Here is a 20,885-nt window from a genome sequence, read left to right on the forward strand (position 1 = left end):
TCTAAGTCTGTCTGACTGGAGAGGTCATCCTGTCATTTCTCCTGTGCCTGCACCGCGGCTTTTATCCCCTCTCCTCGTGGTTTTTGCCTCTTTGTGTCACTCCCCAATACTAAGTCTATCCGTATTCAATATGTCTCTCACTCTGTGTCCTTCTGTCCACTCTCCTCCTACCCACCCCCCCCCCCCCCATTCCCACAGCCCTCCTTCCTCTCACATCCTGTCTGTCTGGGTCAGCCTCTCTCTGTCTCTTCTCAATATCCCTGTTTATCTAAACCATCCTCCGACTCTTGGTCTCTAACCCTGCACCCACCCCGTGAATGGGAGTAAATAGAGATGACCAGTAATAGTGATAATGATGGCAAAACTAGAGAAGCACATTGTTATTGTCCCAAGTGGGACACCATACCAGCTAGTTATAAGTCTTATTATTTGCAAAGGGAAAAGAGAGCCTCCCTCCCTTTGCCTCCCTACCCTCATTTAATGTGTATTTCTCCCTCTCTGTCCCTTAGTGCGCGCACACACACCCCACCCCCACCCCTCAGGGCTCTGCCTGCCATGACAGCTGTCAATGTGCGGTGTTTCTGCCCGTGGGGACTGTGGCTGCTGCTGCTGAACTTCCTGCACAACTCTAGTGTGGGGTCTCCATCCCCTCCTACCAACCCAGAGAAGAAGACGGGCAGCCAGGGGCTGAGGTTCCGGCTGGCTGGCTTTCCTAGAAAGCCTTATGAGGGGCGCGTGGAGATACAGCGGGCCGGTGAATGGGGCACCATCTGTGACGATGACTTCACACTGCAGGCTGCCCATGTCCTCTGCCGGGAGCTAGGCTTTACAGAAGCCACCGGTTGGACCCATAGTGCCAAGTACGGCCCAGGAACAGGTGAGTAATGCTCTGGGCTAGCCCAGATAGATTATCTACATGCAGTTCAAATGCACAGAGAGGAACACCACGGTGGCACAGCCAAAGGGACATGGGACACCAAGAATAGATAGAGTTAAGTAAATCCACAAGTGATAAACCACCTAACAGCAATCTCAGGGCCACATGATGTGGAGCTAGCCAGTGTTTCCCATGAGCCTCCAGGGTCCCAAATGCACAACGAGGAGGAAGTTGAAAAGTTCTCTTCTGCAAAGTAAGATTCTACAGAGCCATCCACAAGGACAGCCAGCCTAGTGCTGGAGAGCCCTGAGTGGTTCAAGCGCAGTAGAGCTGATGAGAATGTGTGAGCATGCGAATGCTGTATGCATGCCCCATAGCTGGAAGGGTCATATGCTAAGGTGACAAAAATCAGGATCCCGGCTGACAAGGGGGGACTCATGAGGCAAATAGAAGGAGAGTGAGGGTTAGGGTACAGTGCTCTGGGTCTAAAGGTGCTCCAACCGTGTGGACCCACAGTGGGACTGGTGGAGAGATAAGGGGTGCAACCTGCTGCTGTTCCCCCCTGTTCCCACTAGCTCTACCACTTCTGAGATAAAGTGTCACTTGGAGGTACCACACTTTGAGAGGGACAGAAGGAAGCAGAAATGCTCAGAGGGAGGGTATTCGCCCTGCACTCAGCCTTCCTGAGAAAAGGAGGGAAGGAAGAAGGGGAACACAGACAGACAGACAGACCAAGGAGGTGGGGTGAAGGCACTTTCCGAAGCCACGTTTCAGGGGGAATAGCTAAAGAGACCAAACGTTTGGCACAGAAACAAACAAACAAAGCCTCGCTTAGCAATTACGCCATGGGTGTGGGAAGGGTGGCCAGGCTGTGGCTGAAGAGTTTTCTGAGTAGCATCAAAGGACTGAATGGGACCTGGCAGGGAAAGTTGTAGAGTCCCACAATGATTTTCTGATGGTTGTGTGGCCTTATGGGGCAGAAGGGTAAGTCCTGTTAGGGTAGGTGTGGCACCCTGAACACTGGCTGGGACACAGACATCTCAGGAGGCTCCTGCCAGTTTTGAGTGGTCAGTGATAGGCAGTATGATCCAAAAAGTAAAAATAGGGTTTCTGGGGGCACGGCAGGCAGCGTAGGCATACAGAAACATGCCACAGGAGAGAGCATCAGGGTGGAGTGAGAGGGCCTAGGATTCCCATGTCTCAGTGAGAGGTCAAACTCTTGGGCAATTTACGTGATTTTTTTTGGAGCCTCGGTCTGTTTACGTGAAGTGGTCTTCTGGCAGCTCCGGCCTAAGAGTGATTAAATGTGCACATACTATGGAAACCCATCTGGCACATAGTAGGTACTCAATTATAGCTATTGCTGTTAGTGAATTAATTCCTGTTGATATTGGTAAACTTAAATGTTGATTCTTGGTTGTTGTTGTTGTTAATTCCCTCTAATCAATCCTTTAGTGTCCCAGATCACCATTAACTCTGTGTCAACCTTACACCCTCTTTCCTCTCCCCCTCCAGAGGCCCCTGTCCCTTCTCCATCTTGTTCCTCATCAAAACAGCAGGATTATCCTCAAGGCCACATGAGGCCACACTGTGCTTCCTCTCCATCCCCATCACGCCCCCCCTCCACCCCCCCCCCTTCTCCCTCGAGCACTTCTCTGTCTGCTCACCTTCCTTCCCACAGGCCGAATCTGGTTGGACAATCTGAGCTGCAGTGGGACTGAGGGAAGTGTGACAGAATGTGCCTCCCGAGGCTGGGGAAACAGTGACTGTACCCACGATGAGGATGCGGGGGTCATCTGCAAGGACCAGCGCCTTCCTGGCTTCTCAGACTCCAACGTCATTGAGGTTTGCGAGACACACACACACACACACACACACACACACACACACACAAAGGAAAATTTGTGAAGTGGCCATATGTGGTTAGAAGATATATTATAAAGGCATCCCATAAGCCTCTACAGGATAACATGGGCTTCTGGGAAACTTAGAAGACAGCGACAAATGAAGTGCTGCACTATAAAATCCAATTTTTAAAAACGCGTATGGGGTGTTTTACAGTCATGAATGTCTAGTGAAAGCAGTGGCCAGAAGAGGGCACTGGATCCTATGGAACTATAGTTACAGATGGTTGTGACCGGCCATATGGGTCCTGGGAATTGAACCCCCAGAGCCTCCAGAAGAGCCCTAGCTCCCAAATCCGATTACTTTAAGTATTCACATAGAGTTACTAAACCCGGCACAAGTCTCTGCCGTTTCAGACTCATCCAGTCCTGTTCTTCTCTTTCTCCGATGTTTCTGCTCTCCTCCTTTCCTGTCTTCCTAAGGCCTTCGGACCCTGTGATTGTTTCTTGAGCATGGCATGTTCTGCCACTGTTACACACTGCAGTCTGGGGCACATCCCTCAGATGAGCAGCTGGACCAGCATCTTCCATAGCCCTGTCTCACTGGTCCAGCCAGTAGGTTTTACAGACACAAGCGGGGTTCCTTCAGGGTGCCGCAGCACTGCTACTATGATTCTTTACCCTGCTTCTGGTAATGTCTCAGGTGGAGCAGCAGCTGCAAGTGGAGGAGGTGCGACTGCGACCAGGTGTGGAGTGGGGCAGGCGACCCCTGCCTGTGACTGAGGGCCTGGTTGAAGTCAGGCTTCCTGAAGGCTGGTCGCAAGTGTGTGACAAAGGCTGGAGTGCCCACAACAGCCACGTAGTCTGCGGTATGCTGGGCTTCCCTGGAGAAAAGAGAGTCAACATGGCCTTCTACAGGTGCGGGGCTCAGGGGTTGCTTGCAGACCTTGGAGCAGCAGTGTTGGAAGCCCAGGTCTGGGGGAGGGAACGCAAGGAGACTGTTGTGACACAGGAAACCGGCAAACAGTGTGTGTGTGTGTGTGTGTGTGTGAGAGAGAGAGAGAGAGAGAGAGAGAGAGAGAGAGAGAGAGAGAGAGAGAGAGAGAGAGATGAGATGAGGGAGAAGACGGAGGAGAGGAGGAGTGAGGGAGAGAGAGAGAGAGAGAGAGAGAGAGAGAGAGAGAGAGAGAGAGAGAGAGAGAGAGAGACCTCAAAGGCTTTCCTTAGGCAGGATTGAAAAGGACTGCTAGGCAAACTGGGGAGTGCGCCTGCGCCTGAGTGACGTCGTCGGTCGCGGGCAGATTTCTCCAGCCCGGGCACTGGGGCCTCAGGAGTTCAGAGTTCATGGAGGGTGCGGCTGCCTGCGGGAGGCGGTGCCTGCGGCCAGGCGTCTTTGCGAGGCTGCGCCAGGGGCCTTGGAAATTGTGACTGGCCGCCGAGTCACCCGAGTTACCCTAGGGACTGGTTCTGCGCGAAGGACAGCTTCCTTCCTGGAGCATGTCATTTGGTAGTTTGGATAAACAGCCTACCCAGTCCGAGCAGATACGTGGGAGATCTGTCCAGTGTCAATCTGCAGCCTGTTTTGCAGAACCAAAATGCTTGCGTTCCTCAGTTCTTACTTTGTTCTCTTGCCTGCTGGGTGGCTTCCATCGAGCACACTACATAGTAAGTGGTCAGTCGGGGCAGGGTAGTGTAGAAGGTGCCAGTCTTTGAAGAAAGTCAGCATTTCCTTGCATTGAGACAGAAAACCGGTTCAGGTCTTATCTCCAACACAGAGGAAGCTGCCGTTTGAACCTGAGTGTACGCTGGGCAGTACACAGCTATAATGCAGCCAATCTTTCAATCTTTCACCTATAATGAAATTATGGGGGGAATTTTTTTTTTTTTCCAGTCTTGCTAAAATCCAGATGAGCTGTGTTCACAGCTGTCTCCAGCGTCCAAATTTAGTAATCCTTCACGGAAGGTGGCTATCACAGTGGTTTGAGTGTCATTCTCTTCCTTCAGTAATTTTAGATCTCTAAGAATCGCCGTATGTTTTCCTTAAATGCTCGCAAACTTTTCATTTAGCAACTCACTGTCGAATCGCATTTATTTGTAGAGTAAGAAAACTTTTTCTTTCTCAAATCTGTACGTTCTCTAAGATACACTCATTTCCATACGTGCTGGAAACTTTTTGCTGTAGTGCCCAAACACATCTGAAAGGAATCCAGTTGAGCGGTCTGCAGACTGACACCATTTTACAAGAGGTGTGTGTGGGAGTGCCTTTTGTGTTGTGTTTCTTCCGCTGAGCTCAGGCTTTGTCTTTCAGAACCCAAACACCAGGTCCTAAAACAGTTGCAGCTTTTAAGTCCAAAGGTTTATCAAGAGAAGAGTATGGGATGAACCAACTGAGAGTCACTCCTCCAGCATTCCCTTAATGCCCCCACTGTGTGCTGCCTCCCACTGCAGGCTTTGGTGGTTCCGAAGTAAACATACTTATTCTTCCTCTGGGGACCAGGGACAACCAGAAAATAAGTCAACTAATAAAACGAAAGGATGGTATAGTGTTACCCAGGCCTCTCTCAGAACTAGATTCATGGCATCTTATTCAAAGAGTCAAAAGAGCACACCCAAGAAGCAATGTAGAAAAGGATTTTACTCACAGGTAATGTGCAAGTATGGCACAGGCTGCAAGAGAGCAGCCGGCTACCTGAGCTAGAGTGCTTGCTCCGGGACACCTGCCCAGGGCTTGCTTTTGTGGGTCCAGGAAAAGGAGACCATTGTTAGGGCATGAACGGTGGGCGGTTTCTCATTTTGATTGGCAGGCTTGGGTTATATGCTCCTTTGTTTAGTGCTCCTGTCTCTTCACAAAATGCATCTGATTTTAATCATATGTACACCCAACCATGCATAGGCATAAGATGGTAGCCTGGGGCTTTTCCCTACAAGTATACTCAGAGAGTACAGTTTACTGCATTGACTCCCAAACTGCCTAGGCTGGCAGGTTCACTGCTCTAGTTCCTTAACATGTTTCGGGATGTATTTGTTCCAAGACGTGAGCTATTAATGGTTGTTGTATGCCACAGTGGCGGGACTGCTTTGATTAGGGACAGGCATGCACACAGCAAGATGCAGGTGGGGCTCCCAGGGTGCTAAGTGCTTTGTCGAGAAAGGGATGTGTACAAGGATCCCAGTTCGCTAAGCTGTCCTCATGGTTGCCAGCCTCAGTAGTGTGCAGTGAGTCCGGGGGAAGAAAGTGGAAGTGGTGAGGGAAACCCTTGTTGAGTAGACGCCAAGCGAGGAAAGACTTAAAGGAGGCGAGGGCCCAGCCGTGCTGACACGTAGGCGAGGAGGAGGAGGAGGAGGAGGAGGAATTATGGGGAAGATGGAGTGGAGGGAGGTCTGTCTTGTCTTCCATCAGTGTGGCTGGAGCTGAGTGAACAGAGAACAGGGTAGGTAACGTGACACGTGAGGTGGTAGGGAAGAAGTGACCTAGCTCAAGGAGGGTCACGCGGGAGACGGTGGCTTTAGTCTGTGACATAAGGGACCACTGGGGGCTTGTGAGCAGAGCTTTGGTTTTGTTGTTGTTTTAACCCGGGTTACACTTGTATTGATTTTGAGTGCCACTGTGAACAGATGGACACCTTACCAGAGTAGGTTCCCTCCCATGTGGGTGCCAGGGATTGAACTCAGGTCATCAGGCCTGACGCCAAGCTCCTGAGCCATTTCACCTGCCCAGAGGTGTTGTGTTGTTGTTGTTGTTGTTGTTATGGTTTCTGTTTGAGGCCACATCGCAAGTGTCCCTGGTTGGCCTTGAACTCCTTATCCTTCTGCCTCCGCCTCCCAAGTTGGGGGTTATGGGCCTGTATCACCATGTCCAGCTGAGCAGTGGCATTTAATCACATCAGTAATCATTACTTTGACTTTGAATTGTTTTATCTTATCTTCTTATGTATGTGTGTTCGTGTGTGTGTGGGGGGGGGGTGTTCACGTGGTGTGTGTGTGTACACACTCCAGTGCATGTGGGAGGCCAAGGACAACTTTCAAGAGTCAGTTGTCTCCTTCCACACTGGATTCCTGGGATCAAACTCAAAATTGTCTGGTGTCAATGGCAAAGTCTCTTAACCACTGAGCGCCTTACCAGTCACTGACTACGCCTTTGATTGCTTTGTCCTTTGCCCCACCCCCTTTTTTTCTTTAAAGATTGTGTGTGTGTGTGTATGCGCGCGCACGCGCGCACTTATCCTCTGACCTCCAGACCCCAACGTCTGTCTCAATCTAATTTCTGAAGGTCATGGTACTGAGGCCCTGTTCTGAGTCCATGGCTGTCACTGAGGCTTGCCCACTTGTGCCTGTGCTAGGAAGGCCTAGGAAGCCTTGGGAGTAGCTGAGGGCAATCATACCCTACCCTACTCTTGGAAGCTCTCTGACTATGAGGGAAGAAATCTTGTCCCTGGTTCTGGCTGCACTGGCCTTTTCCACTTAGTTCTACACCAATCCTGACCTGATCTTGTCTTATCCTCACAGAAAGTTGAGGAAGCGAGTGGCCAAAGCCTCAGCCCAACACCCCAAGTCCCATGGAAGGTAAAAGGGCAAGAGCCCCAGGGACCTCCTGTCAGCCCCCGAGGCCTCAGGAGGTGGATGGATGGATGGAAACCTGTCCATGTCCATCCCAGAACCCAAGCCTATGGATCAGGAATGTAGTTGGATAATGGCTGCTCCCAGGGGAAGAGTGGGAGGCAAGCATGGGAGTGGGTGAGCTTTGATCTTAAGGAATGGGAGGAGAAAAGTATGTAGCAACAGCTGAGGGGACACTGTGTCTTTATACTGCTCCCTAAAGGCCTTCCACGCTGGCCACTGGCGCTGCCCACTGCATTCCTCCTCCTCTTCCCTCCCCCACTTATCCCCACTCCTAGCTCAACTCTCTTGGTCCAGGAACATTTCCACTCTCTCCTCCCTTGACCTTCAACTGACCTCTTCCCCTCTCCCTCACCTAGATTGCCATAACTAGATTTGCCTTTAGTGGCAGTGATTCTAGTGAGCATCGGGAGTTGCTAAGTGTGTGCCCTCCTGTGGCATTCCGCAGTCTTTGTGCGCAGGGAAATCAGTTGCCCTCCTCATATACTGTGACCAAAGGGTCCTTCTAGAAGCAGAATGCTTCACTTTTCCCCCGGGCCACATCCTCGACCACCGCCTCTACCAACATCTTTCTCCTTTTTGCAGACCAATCAGCAAGCTTAAAGTCAAACACAAGCCCCAAGTGGGCAGGGGGCCAAGCAAGAGGTAAATTTGGAGGTTGGAATTTGGAGGAGAGAGGATGGGCAGGGGGCGGGGCCGCAACCAGGAAAGGGTTCAAGACAGGCAGGCCGCTTGGACTGATGGAGCTGATGATGAGAGGTGGAGCGGGGCGCTGTGATGAACACCTCTCTGGCTCCTGCCAGGAACGGGAAGTGAGACCCTGTGATGTGAGTCTCTGGGGACTTTTGTCCTTTACCCTGCGTGCTTATCTTCCGGCAGGCAATCCAGCAGTTCTGTCGGGCACCTGCCTTTCCCCACACGATCACAGTGTGCTCAAGAGATCAGTGTTCTCATCCTGCTTCATTTGATGAGTGCTTCTAATTTCCATTTTTCTTTTTTTTTCTTTTTTTTTTTTTTTTTGGTTTTTCGAGACAGGGTTTCTCTGTGTAGCCTTGGCCATCCTGGACTCACTTTGTAGACCAGGCTGGCCTCGAACTCACAGCGAGTCGCCTGCCTCTGCCTCCCAAGTGCTGGGATTAAAGGCGTGTGCCACCACCGCCCGGCTTCTAATTTCCATTTTTCAAAAAGTAAATATTACCAGGGGCTGGAGAGGTGGCTCATAGGTTAACAGTACGAACTGCTCTTCCAGGGAAGCTGAGTTCAATTCCTAGTACCCAAATGAGGCAACTCACAACTGCCTGTAACTTCAGCTCCGAAGCATTCGATGCTGATGTCCTCTCCTGGCTTCCCCGGGCACCTCCAGTCATATGCCTAAACTGACACTCGGACACTTACTTATACACATAACTAAAGGGGTGTGTTGTTGTTTAAGTAAGCATTACCACTTTACCTGGTGTGGAGGGTGGCCTATGGAACCTTTCTTGGGATAGCTTAAGAATCACAGGCCTCACGACTTTAATCCCGGCACTCAGGAGGCAGAGGCAAGTGGATCTCTGTGAGTTCGAGGCCAGCCTGATTTACAAAGGGAGTCTAGGACAGCCAGGGCTACACAGAGAGACCCTGTCTCGAAAAACAAACAAGAATAATAGCCCCCACCCTGGCTGCCTGTTCATAGGCAGGCATTCATTTCCCTATTTTCTTCGTGGGCTCCCTCAGAATTCAAGGGAGTAGTAGACTTCTAACCCTTCCATCAGGACCTGTCTTTAAAAGGCAGGCAGCAGCAGTACAATCTCCCTGATAACTTGTGCCTGGGGTGGGGGTTGGGGAGAAAATCCCTTCCATTGTCTCGTCCTCTCCCCACCACAGTCCAGTGTTCCCTGGCATGGCCTCATGGTAAGCTTCGCCCATGGGCTTCTGTCCCTGGTAGCTCAGAACTTGTGGAGGTGGCTTGGGTCATCTTTGCCCAACATAACCATCCTTTGGTTCCTTCCCTGAACCAGCCCCGCAGGAAAGCATGCACTGCCATTTGTATTGGTTACACGGAGTGGGTAAGAGAGTTTAGACATTAGATGTTTTTTCCTGGCATGGCCTTGACTTTGATTTTTAGCCAAACAAGACACTGAAACTACCTGATCTCTTTGATTTTTCAGGATCCGGTTACCCTGGGCTTCCAAATGTATTCATTCTGTTAAGTCTCCAGCCTCCTTTGTTTTGTGTGTGTTTTGTTTTGTTTGCTTGCTTTCTGAGACAGGGTTTCTCTGTGTAGCCCTGGCTGTCCTGAACTCACTCTGTAGACCAAGCTGGCCTTGAACTCAGAGATCCACCTGCCTCTGCCTCCTGAGTGTTTAAAGGCATGGACCACCACAGCCCAGCCCTTTGCTTGTTTGTTTATAAATATCTTCTCCTCCTGCCTTCCTAGCCAACTGTCACATTCCCTCTAGTCTCTCATATCAGGGACAGGACACCAGACTGCAATTATTCACAATAAATCAGCCTCATGGGCCCACTCGGCCCACACCAGGCCTCTGCTTTCTCTTCCTCCCTGAGCCCTACCCAGCCTTTCTGGGAAGAGAGTCCTCCTTTCCAGGCACCTGGCTGCAAGTTCTTGTTCTGTTGGTATCTACAAGTTCCTCCTCTTCTCTCAAGCAACTCTCCAGTGTTTCCGAGTGTTAACATCTCCAGTTTTGTCCTATTTTCTGCTCAGATGGCTTATAGGACAATGCTCAGTTGAAACTGCACAAGCATGGACTACCTCCTTAAAGACATCTATGTTTGTTATTGGGATGACAACCATAGCTACCTTCCCTCTTCAGCCACGTATCCTCCCTCCAACTTTTGTCTGTCTTGCATTTGTCTTCATTCCAAAGAAAATCACTTTACAGTTCTTCCTACTGTCATCCTTCAGTCTACTCTCGCCATAGCTGTCTGCCATCTGATGACACGGCTTCTAACCTGGGAGCCCCTCTGGCCTCTGAGAAGCCATTTTAGATGCAGGCATGTTCAGTACTCTGCATCCTGGCTCATTGTCATGCGGCGTGTTCAGTCAGAGCATCCTAGAAGGGTCTGCTCACTGGCCATTCAGGCCACTTTTGTGTCAGCCACTCCTTTAGAGCCATCTCTTCTGGCTCCCCGTGGGTTCGAGCTTCCCATTAGCTCTGCGCGGCTGCCTCGGCCTCAGCCTCCCTTTAGATCATTAAGAACAAGGTTGCAGCTGGGAGGTGGTGGCGCACGCCTTTAATCCCAGCACTCCAGGAGGAGGCAGAAGCAAGCAAATCTCTGTGAATTCAAGGCCTGGCTGGTCTACAGAGCTAGTTCTAGGACAGCCGAGGCTGTCTCAAAACCCTGCTCAGAAAAACAAAAAACAAACAAACAAAAAGGACAAGCTTGCTTTCAAACCTGGCCACCCTTCCCCTGGGGTTTTGCCACAGAAAGTCCCCCCCAGACCATGACTGGGCAGCCAAAGCTCTTTCATAGTGTACACTAGGCAATCCTGCCTCCTGCCCCCCTCCCACCCCACTCCTGCCCCAAGGAAAACACAGATGGGGAAGGAGAAAGCTAAGAAGCCATGAGAGGTTGGGGGACAGTGGGGAGGTGACGTGGCAGGTGGCTGTGGGGCAGGGAGGCCGGAATTCAGCCTCACCCTACTGCACCGAACTCCTGTCCCCATAGGATGCTGGCCCAGAAGAAGCAACACTCCTTCGGTCTGCACAGCGTAGCGTGTGTGGGCACAGAAGCCCACCTCTCCCTCTGTTCTCTGGAGTTTTATCATGCCAACGACACCACCAGGTGCTCTGGGGGAAGCCCTGCAGTGGTGAGCTGTGTGCTGGGCCCTCTATACTCCACCTCTCCTGGTCAGAAGAAGCACCAACAGGCTAAGCCTCAGGGGGAGGTACGTAAGACAATGTTTTCATTCTGCAGTAAGAGGGGATTGAACCCCAGGCTACACACACACACACACACACATGCACACTAGCCGAACCTACCATCTAGCTACACACCCTAGCCCAAGCCAGTGAATGTAAACTTTTCTCACCCGAGATGGGAACTCCCTTGCCTGGCGTCTACTCACTAAGGACAGCCCTGACCTTTGAAAACAGGGAACCTTCCAGTGGCTATGCCACAGACCTGATACCACCCATTGCCGTAAAAAAAACTTCGTGAAGTTCCCCGGGCTACTTAGCCCTCCCCAGAACCAATGTTCCCATTCGCTTTGGGCACGTCTTTCTTCTACAGGCCCGTGTGCGTCTAAAGGGCGGTGCCCACCCTGGAGAGGGCCGAGTGGAAGTCCTGAAGGCTGGCACGTGGGGAACAGTCTGTGACCGAAAATGGGACCTACAGGCAGCCAGTGTGGTGTGTCGAGAGCTGGGCTTTGGCACTGCTAGAGAGGCCCTGAGCGGTGCCCGCATGGGGCAGGGTGAGAGGGAAGGGCGGTCACACTGCTAGGGGTACATTCCTTGGGAAGGTATGGAGTCCTCCGGGCAATGAAGGTCCAGTTACCTCCTCAGCCTCAACTTCTGACTCTAGGCATGGGTGCTATCCATTTGAGTGAAGTTCGGTGCTCTGGCCAGGAACCCTCCCTTTGGAAGTGCCCCTCCAAGAACATCACAGCTGAGGACTGTTCCCATAGCCAGGATGCGGGTGTCCGATGCAACCTCCCCCATACTGGGGTGGAGACTAAGGTCAGTCCTACATTCTACTTTGGGTCTTCCTACCCAGGCCTCCTGGCCTCCAAACACAGCATGGCTGCATCCAGCCCTTTGTCCAGGCCTGGCCATCTCACAGCTCCCACACAACCCTCTGCCGTCTGCTGCCCCCTTCTGTCTCTGCTCCCCTCCCCCAATCCCCAAAGTGCCCCCTACACCTTAACTCTGACTTCTACAGATCCGACTCAGTGGGGGCCGCAGCCGTTATGAAGGGCGAGTCGAGGTGCAAGTAGGGGTACCTGGGCGCCTTCGCTGGGGCCTCATCTGTGGGGATGACTGGGGAACACTGGAGGCCATGGTGGCCTGTAGGCAACTTGGTCTGGGATACGCCAACCATGGCTTGCAGGTAAGTGGGGGAGAAGAGGGAAATCAAAGCTGTTGTCACCAAAGTTCCATGCTTTTGGGCAAAGTACTATGGAAACAAGTCCCTTGGCCCTGGAAACTGGAACCTATGACCACACCCAAACACCTATCCACATCCCCAGGAGACCTGGTACTGGGACTCAGGGAATGTAACCGAGGTGGTGATGAGCGGACTACGTTGCACAGGGTCTGAGCTGTCCCTGAGCCAATGTGCCCATCACAGCACCCACGTCACCTGCAAGAAGACAGGAACCCGCTTCACTGCCGGAGTCATCTGTTCCGAAAGTGAGTGGACGGTACACGCTAGAGAAGCAAGGCTCTCGCCACCCCCTCATTTGCAGAGGGGTGTGCTATGGTCTGCAGGGGCACTCTGTGGCCACTAGAGAACCCAGGCTCCCTTCAGGAGGTGGACGTACCCTCAGTGGTAACTTACATCACTCTCTCTTCTCATGCAGCTGCTTCGGATCTGCTGCTGCATTCGGCCTTAGTACAGGAGACTGCGTATATTGAAGACCGGCCACTGCACATGCTGTACTGTGCTGCTGAAGAGAACTGCCTGGCTAGCTCTCCGCCCGCTCGGCCAACTGGCCTTATGGCCATCGGCGTCTGCTCCGATTCTCTTCCCAGATCCATAACCTAGGAAGAGCTGACTTTAGGCCCAAGGCTGGGCGCCATTCCTGGGTGTGGCACGAGTGCCATGGGTGAGAGAGATGGAGGGGGCCAGAGGAAAAGGCAGGCTGCAGGGGATGTGACCAGCCTGCTGGGGTCTGGGAAAGAATCACAGTCCCCTTGTCCCACAGGCATTACCACAGTATGGACATCTTCACTCATTATGACATCCTGACCCCCAATGGCACCAAGGTGGCTGAGGGCCACAAAGCTAGTTTCTGTCTGGAAGACACTGAGTGTCAGGAAGGTGAGTTGAGGCCAGAGTGGACTTAAGCCCAAGCACAGCCTTGCCCTCCGCTGATGTGTAACACCCCCTTCAGATGTCTCGAAGAGGTATGAGTGCGCCAACTTTGGAGAGCAGGGCATCACCGTGGGATGCTGGGATCTCTACAGGCATGACATTGACTGCCAGTGGATTGACATCACGGATGTGAAACCAGGAAACTACATTCTCCAGGTGCCTGGCAGCTGCCTAGGTTTTCAGATCCTGGGGCTCGGGGGGGTGGGGGGGGGAGTGATGAAGACACTTTTGACCTGCAGGAGAGCAGCTGGATCACACCAGCACTCTTCCTAACTCACAGGTGGTCATCAACCCAAATTTTGAGGTAGCAGAGAGTGATTTCACCAACAACGCAATGAAGTGCAACTGCAAATATGACGGACATCGCATCTGGGTGCACAACTGCCACATCGGTAAGTGATGGGAAGGGTAAGTGGAGGACAGGAGGAAGAGGCTCTCACCCCCTAAGCACTTTCTGCATCTCCCCACCGCTCCCTGTGGTGGGCGTGCACGCTTGCCTATGTGCAGGGAGAGCCCCTCACAGATGTCTGTCTCCTCTGCAGGTGATGCCTTCAGTGAGGAAGCCAACAGGAGGTTTGAGCGCTACCCTGGCCAGACCAGCAACCAGATCGTCTGAAATGCCACCACCCTCTGCAAACCACCACTGGCCCCCAATGGCAGGGGTCTGAGGCTGCCATTACCTCAGGAGCTTACCACAAGAACCCTGATGTCAGCGGGCCCGCTACACTCATACATCTGCACACTATGGATGAAGAACTGTTGAACAAACCTTGGTGCCTCCCTTACTGGGTCAGCTGTCATAACCTTTGGCCCAGCATGGAGAATCAGCCAACAGATAGAACACAGCACAAAGAAGTGCCCCACACAGGACAGCAGCAGCTCGTTCTCTTCAATAGGGAAGTCAGGAGGGTCAGCTCTCACTGTCTTAAGTTCTCCTAAGGACCGAGTTACCTCTAGCCTTTTGGTGGGGGAAAAGGCCCAGCCCCCCATTTTTGGCTGTACCATGTTGCTAGGTATAATTTTATTTTATATAAAATGTGCTCTTCAGAGCCTAGGCCTGGTGCCAGTTGTTAGAGGGACCTGCCCTCCACAGGTCCACTGACTCCTCTGCCCAGGGACACGCAGAACCTAGGCTGGGAAGGCAAGGAAGAAATCAGGGCAAAAGCTTTGTACTCTTGCTAGTCCAGTCATTCTGTGACCTCGGGCGTCACATATAAGGTCAGTGTCTCCGACCCCCGCCGGATCCGCACTGCCAGCTGTGATTGGGTTCGAACGGCCTCATACACGTCTTCAGCATTTTGTACCATCTGCTCTCCAATGGCCAAGATCACGTCACCAGGCCGCAGACCAGCCCTGTGGAGAATGGACAGGGAAAGGGCAGACAGCTGAGGTCAGGGATACATGCACACCACACCACACCACACCACACCGCCTCACAGGGCAGGCTCTCCATCACCTGTGTGCAGGGGAGCCCAGGATAACTTTATGGATGAGGACACCGTGCTGAACGTCAGGAAAGCTTGGCTCTCGGAGCTGTAGTTCAGCAAGGATGCTGGAAGGGCACAGACCACACTCCGTTAGCTCCACACAGGCCCTCTCCCATCTTGACAGTTCACTGTCTGTTTGCCTTCTAGAACTTAGTTACACATAGAAGATAGCTAATTCCAGATGATACACAGTGTTCAATCAACTGCACTTCTGTCCTTCTGGAATCTACTATAAGGAAGGGGAAGGACATAAACTAAGCCTAGAAGGGTGGGGCCTATCAACCTCATGAAATAAGGTGTTAAGACACAGGAGTGGAGTCTAGGAGGCTAGTTAGGGATGGATGATGATGGTCCTTTAATGCTAGGCCAGTGAAGGCTTTAAAGCTCAGCAGTAACAGGATACAATCAATCCAGTGAGAGGGTTCAAGACGCAGTAGGGTGAGAAAGTTATGATGAGAGGGAACAGCTCTTGTGACAATAGCCAACAGCTCATCTTGGACAAAGACACACACGAGAGCAAAACCCAAGAAGAGAGAGCAGCTGTATAGCACCGAGCACACTGGCGGTCCTGTATATCCATGACCCCCTAACATACCTGGGAGTCAGGGTCAGCATCATCACCCCAATGTAACGGCGCTGGGACCCACTGATTCCAAACCAGGAATCTGTTTAAAAAAAAAAAAAAAAAAAAAAAAAAGAGGACAAATGAGACCACCCAGCCACATCCTTCTTTTCCTCACCTCCTACCAGCACACCCCTCCACAACTGAGTCCCAGTGAATGCCCCTCCCCTGTGTCCCATCCTCCATTTTAAAGGCACCCCTCTCCCTGTAAGACAGGCTCACTTTTCTTCTCCCCGCGATGTAGAAACTCCCTAAGGCGATCAGAAGGGATGGCAAAGGAGATTCCAGCTGTCACCTTCATGGTGTTCACTCCAATCACCTCCCCATCCTGCAGGGACACAGCCCCCTGTCCCCTAGCCCACACAGATGGCAGGGGTTGGGGGCACCGGAACAAGAGTAGCCAAGGACTTGGGGGCAGGGGTCTGGCCGGGTACCAGGAGATGAACAAGAGACTACAGAAACTTAACTAAAACTCCTTGAATCAGAGAAAAACAAAACAAAACAAAAAAAAGCCCACCCTCCCCACACTGACCTGGGGTATGGATTCTTAGAAGAACATGGCACTCACCAGGTTAACCAGGGGGCCGCCAGAATTCCCAAACTGTGGGATAAGATGAAAGAAAACATGAAAGAGATCTGGAATTCTATGGCCTCTGGGAATTTTATGACTGTGGGCCTTAACAGGGTGTAGGGTGATTCTTCAAATTCCATTCCCAGCCCGTGAACTAGAGTGGCTGCATTTTGCAGTCCAGCCTCTGACACAGGCCCAGTCACCCCACGTGTCAGCTGGTGCCCACGCCTGACAGCTGTTCTCCCCAGTTCCAACCTAGCTCCTCATTTCGCCTCTATCAGCACGCACATCTATAGCTGCATCGGTCTGAATGTATTCCACGTTAGTCTGTGGGAGTCCCAGGTCCCGGGCTGGACGCTGAGCAGAGCTGACGATGCCAGATGTGATGGTGTTCTGCAGCGCAAAGGGACTTCCCATGGCAACAACAAACTCCCCTTGGCGGACATCAGCAGAGCGGCCGAGGGGCAGTGTGGGAAGAGGCTCCTTTTAAAGGAAACGAATACACCAAAACCGGTCATTTTTAAGAAGGAAACAAGCCAACAGCTGCCATCAGATCTGGCCCGCTCCATCCCCACCTTGGTTTGAATCCTCAACGTGGCAATGTCAGCCACGGGATCCACAGCTGTGACCACGGCCTCATAAGTGTCTCCGCTAGGCAGCCTCACTCGCACTCGGCGCCTATCAGCCACCACGTGGGCGTTGGTCACGATGAGCCCATCTGAAGCCACGACGAATCCAGAACCGTTTGAGATGGGGACTTCGCGGCCGGAGAAAGGATGCCTGGGATGGAGGAAAACACCGATTACACTGCAGCCTCCACCCCATCCTGATCTCTTGGCTTACGGCAGGAAGTTTCAAACACCTCCCGGTCAACTTCACCATTACCGGCCCAAGATCTCTATATAGACCACAGCTGGGGCTGTCTTCTCCACCACATCTGCGATGAAATTGTACTGGCTCCGGGGAGAGGTGGGTGGCGGAGCAGGGACAGCGGCCATCTCCGCCGGAGGACCGCGCCCCCAGCCCCACAACAGCAGCAGCACCGCACCCCCTGCTCCCACCGCCGTCGCCAGCCATTCGCGCCAACGGGTTCCAAGGCTCCTGCAGGCCTGCTGGGCGCCGTAGCCTGGAGTCTCCACAGTCAGCCGTTCCCAGAGATCCGGGGTCCCAGACTTCAGACAAGCCCGTGATGCAGGGACCCGTACAGGCACCCGGGCGGAGAGATTGGGGGTCCCATAAGTCATCCGGGCCTGGGGGTCAGGAGTTCGAGTTCCTGACGTCAGTAGAGCCCGGAGGTCTGGGGTCAACAGGGGGCCCTTCCCCCAAAAGGTGCCCCCCAAAGCCCTCCAAGCCCGAAGGCTCCAGCCGGCACCCCGCCCCGCCTTCAGCGCAGCCATCGCTCCGCCTCGGCTCTGTCTTCGCCCGTCCTACTCAGAGGCGGTGCTCCGGAGCCCAGCAGCAAGCCGACCGGGAGAAGCGAGGAACGCCGGTATCTGTTCAATGCATGTCGGGAATTATAGTCCATTCAGGACGCGCTCTCTCAGGCGTTACACACACAAACACTTACACGTTCCTCCGGGCCGCAAGGCCTGCTGGGAACGCTAGCCCTTCCGGGGCGCTTTCCGGACCTCGACTTCTGGCAACCCCTTCGGATGCCCAAAGACTCCGCCTTCCCAGGAGCCCCCGCGGCCCTGCGAAGATGGCGACGACAGCGGCCCCGCTTTCCTGAGTTGGCTACGATGGAACCTCCCCCAGCTCCCGGGCCGGAGCGGCTCTTTGACTCGCACCGGTAAGCGCTGCGGAGGAGGGAAGAGACCGGTCAGCGCGTCCTTTCGCCTTCGGCGCCTGATCGCGTCGCCCTCTCGCCGCAGGCTCCCGAGTGACGGCTTCCTGCTGCTCGCGCTGCTGCTCTACGCGCCGGTCGGCCTCTGCCTCCTGGTTCTGCGCCTCTTCCTCGGCCTCCACGTCTTCCTGGTCAGCTGTGCCCTGCCTGACAGCGTCCTCCGCAGGTGCGGACTGGGGTGCCTGGGGAGCATCTGGCCGGCGCCTGTCTCAAGACCGCACAGTCACCGCCGCCTGTGTCTCTCCGCTACCCCCGCCCCCAGGTTCGTGGTACGGACCATGTGTGCGGTACTGGGGCTCGTGGCCCGGCAGGAGGACTCTGGACTCCGGGATCACCGCGTCAGGGTCCTGATTTCCAACCACGTCACACCTTTTGACCACAATATAGTCAACCTGCTCACCACCTGTAGCACCGTGAGTTTGGGGCGGGGGGGGGGGGGGTTGCCGAGAGCGCCACCGGGCGGCTCCCTAGGCCTGAGCTCAAGGCTCCCCTTTATCCATTGGCGTTCTCTTTGGGGAAACTGAGCCATTCCCTGTCCCTATAAACGTCACCCAACATCTTACCTTTCTCATTCTGTTTCGTCTTTCCTTTTGACATTTCCACCCCCACCCCCCACCCCAATTCTTTTCCCTGTACTCAGCCTCTACTCAATAGTCCCCCCAGCTTTGTGTGTTGGTCTCGGGGCTTTATGGAGATGGATAGGCGGGTGGAGTTGGTGGAGTCGCTCAAGAAATTCTGTGCTTCCACGAGGCTTCCGCCCACGCCTTTGCTGCTTTTCCCGGAGGAGGAGGCCACAAATGGCCGAGAGGGGCTCCTGCGTTTCAGGTGGGTAAACACAGGTATCTGGACCCAGTTGAGTGAGTTGCCAAGCTCCTGGGGGAGCCTGTCCCTGTCCCTGTCCCAGTTCCGGTTCCTGTCTGCCCACTTTTAGTCTTGCCCCCCCCCCAAGTTATTAACTCCTTGGTTTTCTGCTTATGTAGTTGGACAGTTTCCTGGTTTCAGTCAGGTGCTTGTTGGCTAGGCTACCCTGAACTCTCTTCCTGTTCTTTCTCTCTTAGTTCGTGGCCATTTTCTATCCAGGATGTGGTACAGCCTCTTACCCTGCAAGTTCAGAGACCCCTGGTCTCTGTGGTGAGTGCATGCTGGACAGGGAGTCCTCCCAGTTTTGGAAGAAGAGTTCTCCACTTCTGGCCCTGGCTTAATAAACCTCACTTTATGTCCTCTCCTCAGACGGTGTCAGACGCCTCCTGGGTCTCAGAACTGCTGTGGTCACTTTTCGTCCCTTTCACGGTGTATCAAGTAAGGTACTAACTGGTCTCAGTCTTTGGTGGCTGGGAAGATGCTCACTTCAGTGTCAAGGAAGTAGTGACTTCTGTTGTGTCTGTCTGTGGATTTGTTTATGTCAAAGCTCCATCATAGGGCCATGCATACCTACCACCTCCCCACTCGCACTGCCACTGTTCCAAGAAAAATGGGGGAGTGGATGACACCCGTAGCCCTGGGCATCTTAGCAAGGCAAGGCTTTGTTTTTTTGCAGGTGGCTTCATCCTGTTCATCGCCAGCTTGGGGAGAGGAGTGAGGAGTTTGCACTCCGCGTACAACAGGTGGTAGTGAACACGGGCATGGTGGAGGTGCCCCCCCCCCCCCCCCCGCCTCGCTTCCAGCGAGGGGGAAGAAAGCTTGAAGGGACTAGTTACAACCTTCCAATTCTCCCTAGCTGGTGGCCAAAGAATTGGGCCAGATAGGGACACGGCTCACTCCAGCAGACAAAGCAGAGCACATGAAGCGACAAAGACATCCCAGATTACGCCCCCAGTCAGGTGTGTGGTCTCTGCACACAGATGTTTGCTTCGGGTCGGGTGGTTGTGTTTCCTTCCTTGCGCCTGCCCACCTCTTTCTTAGTCCTCCGCTCACCTAAGACTTTTTTTTTTTTTTTTAAACAGTGCAATCTTCTTTCCCTTCTCCTCCCAGCCCTCCTTCTGATGTGCAGCTGACAACGCTGGCTCAAAGAGTCAAGGAGGTTTTGCCCCATGTGCCACTGAATGTCATCCAGGGAGACCTGGGTATGGGAAAGGGTAGCTTCACAAAATGACAGAGCCGGGAAATGGGTTGTGACAGAGAAGGCGGACAGGGAGTGGACACTCTGCTCCTCTCTTCCTAGCCAGGACTGGGTGTGTAGACTTGACCATCACAAATCTGCTTGAGGGGGCTGTGGCTTTCATGCCTGAAGATGTCACTGAGGGAACTCAGTCCCCGCCCACAGCTTCTGCCCCAAAGGTGAGCCACAGGAGTAGTCAAAGCCAAGACTTAAGAGTAGGTCGAGGCAATCTCTTTGCTCCCTCTCCCTGACTTCTCTTTTTGATGTTGAGACCCTAGCACAGTGCCTCTCTTGCAAAGTAGGCATTCGATGGGTGTTTAATGATGATGACTTCGCAAGCCCTCTGACATTGTGATCACCTCAGTTCCCCAGCTCTGGCCTGGTGACCCCTCAGCCCACAGCCCTAACATTTGCCAAGTCTTCCTGGGCCCGCCAGGAGAGCCTTCAGGAACGCAAGCAGGCACTGTATGAATATGCAAGAAGGTGAGAGGATGAGAGAGGACAGTGTGTCCGAAGGAACAAGTTGGAGAATGGCCTGATGAAGCTGACATGACACAAAGCCTACACGCTGTCTCTCCCCATGTCCCACAGGAGATTCAGAGAGAAACAGGCCCAGGAGGCTGACTGAGCCCAAAGGAAAAGAATGGTACCCAGAGCCGCAGGACGGAGACTGGGGGCAGCCCTCACCCAGCTAACAACAAGCCGGATGAGTGGGTGGTAAAAAGGGAGGGATGGGGCTCCCCCAATCTCATATTAAATTCAGGGTTTCCACTCAAGGTCTCTGTTGCCTCTCTGGGTTTTAAAAAGTCCCTTGAGTAGGTTCCTTTTCTTTGGTTGAAGAGCATATGGGTGAGGATGGTCAGAATGAAACTGTGAGATTATCTCATGCT

At 53.1% G+C, this 20,885-nt stretch overlaps 3 protein-coding genes across 4 annotated transcripts; 2 read left to right on the forward strand and 1 right to left on the reverse strand.

Moving 5' to 3' along the window:
• The first annotated feature begins 555 nt into the window (after positions 1–555).
• On the forward strand, positions 556–14,191 carry Loxl3 (lysyl oxidase like 3). The gene is given in 14 exon segments (XM_051154766.1): positions 556–877; positions 2,559–2,722; positions 3,425–3,639; positions 11,008–11,227; positions 11,572–11,752; positions 11,863–12,017; positions 12,220–12,387; positions 12,527–12,689; positions 12,860–12,969; positions 12,972–13,105; positions 13,205–13,320; positions 13,394–13,530; positions 13,655–13,766; positions 13,917–14,191. Coding segments are annotated over 14 exon segments (2,271 nt in total). The 3' UTR covers positions 13,991–14,191.
• A 48-nt stretch (positions 14,192–14,239) lies between these two features.
• On the reverse strand, positions 14,240–17,451 carry Htra2 (HtrA serine peptidase 2). The gene is made up of 8 exons (XM_051154770.1): positions 16,940–17,451; positions 16,630–16,834; positions 16,343–16,537; positions 16,052–16,084; positions 15,706–15,811; positions 15,457–15,526; positions 14,831–14,926; positions 14,240–14,727 (listed from the first exon to the last, which is right to left on the reverse strand). Exons 1-8 carry the CDS (start codon positions 17,449–17,451, stop codon positions 14,562–14,564), a joined length of 1,383 nt encoding a protein of 460 aa, XP_051010727.1. The 3' UTR covers positions 14,240–14,561.
• A 252-nt stretch (positions 17,452–17,703) lies between these two features.
• Aup1 (AUP1 lipid droplet regulating VLDL assembly factor) lies at positions 17,704–20,771 on the forward strand. Of its 2 annotated transcripts, XM_051154771.1 has the most exons (12): positions 17,704–17,843; positions 17,926–18,063; positions 18,160–18,310; positions 18,538–18,722; positions 18,956–19,028; positions 19,128–19,201; positions 19,435–19,501; positions 19,615–19,717; positions 19,841–19,960; positions 20,059–20,174; positions 20,360–20,478; positions 20,587–20,771. In XM_051154771.1, exons 1-12 carry the CDS (start codon positions 17,707–17,709, stop codon positions 20,621–20,623), a joined length of 1,320 nt encoding a protein of 439 aa, XP_051010728.1. In that variant the 5' UTR covers positions 17,704–17,706; the 3' UTR covers positions 20,624–20,771. The 2 variants fall into 2 exon arrangements, with proteins under 2 accessions (XP_051010728.1, XP_051010729.1); XM_051154772.1 differs by lacking the exon at positions 20,587–20,771 and having other exon boundaries at positions 20,298–20,444.
• Positions 20,772–20,885: the final 114 nt, after the last annotated feature.

The sequence above is a fragment of the Acomys russatus genome, chromosome 13, assembly GCF_903995435.1.
Source record: "Acomys russatus chromosome 13, mAcoRus1.1, whole genome shotgun sequence".
Lineage (NCBI taxonomy): Eukaryota > Metazoa > Chordata > Mammalia > Rodentia > Muridae > Acomys > Acomys russatus.

Excerpts from the sequence above, each read along its gene's own strand:
- Htra2 (XM_051154770.1), bottom strand. The coding sequence starts at position 17,451 with ATGGCTGCGCTGAAGGCGGGGCGGGGTGCCGGCTGGAGCCTTCGGGCT. Across the intron at positions 14,927-15,456 it reads ATGCTGACCCTGACTCCCAG|CATCCTTGCTGAACTACAGC; the intron begins GTATGTTAGGGG and ends GTGCCCTTCCAG. Across the intron at positions 14,728-14,830 it reads CTGGGCTCCCCTGCACACAG|GGCTGGTCTGCGGCCTGGTG; the intron begins GTGATGGAGAGC and ends CATTCTCCACAG.
- Aup1 (XM_051154771.1), top strand. The coding sequence starts at position 17,707 with ATGCCCAAAGACTCCGCCTTCCCAGGAGCCCCCGCGGCCCTGCGAAGA. Across the intron at positions 18,723-18,955 it reads GAGGGGCTCCTGCGTTTCAG|TTCGTGGCCATTTTCTATCC; the intron begins GTGGGTAAACAC and ends TTTCTCTCTTAG. Across the intron at positions 19,502-19,614 it reads TTGCACTCCGCGTACAACAG|CTGGTGGCCAAAGAATTGGG; the intron begins GTGGTAGTGAAC and ends AATTCTCCCTAG.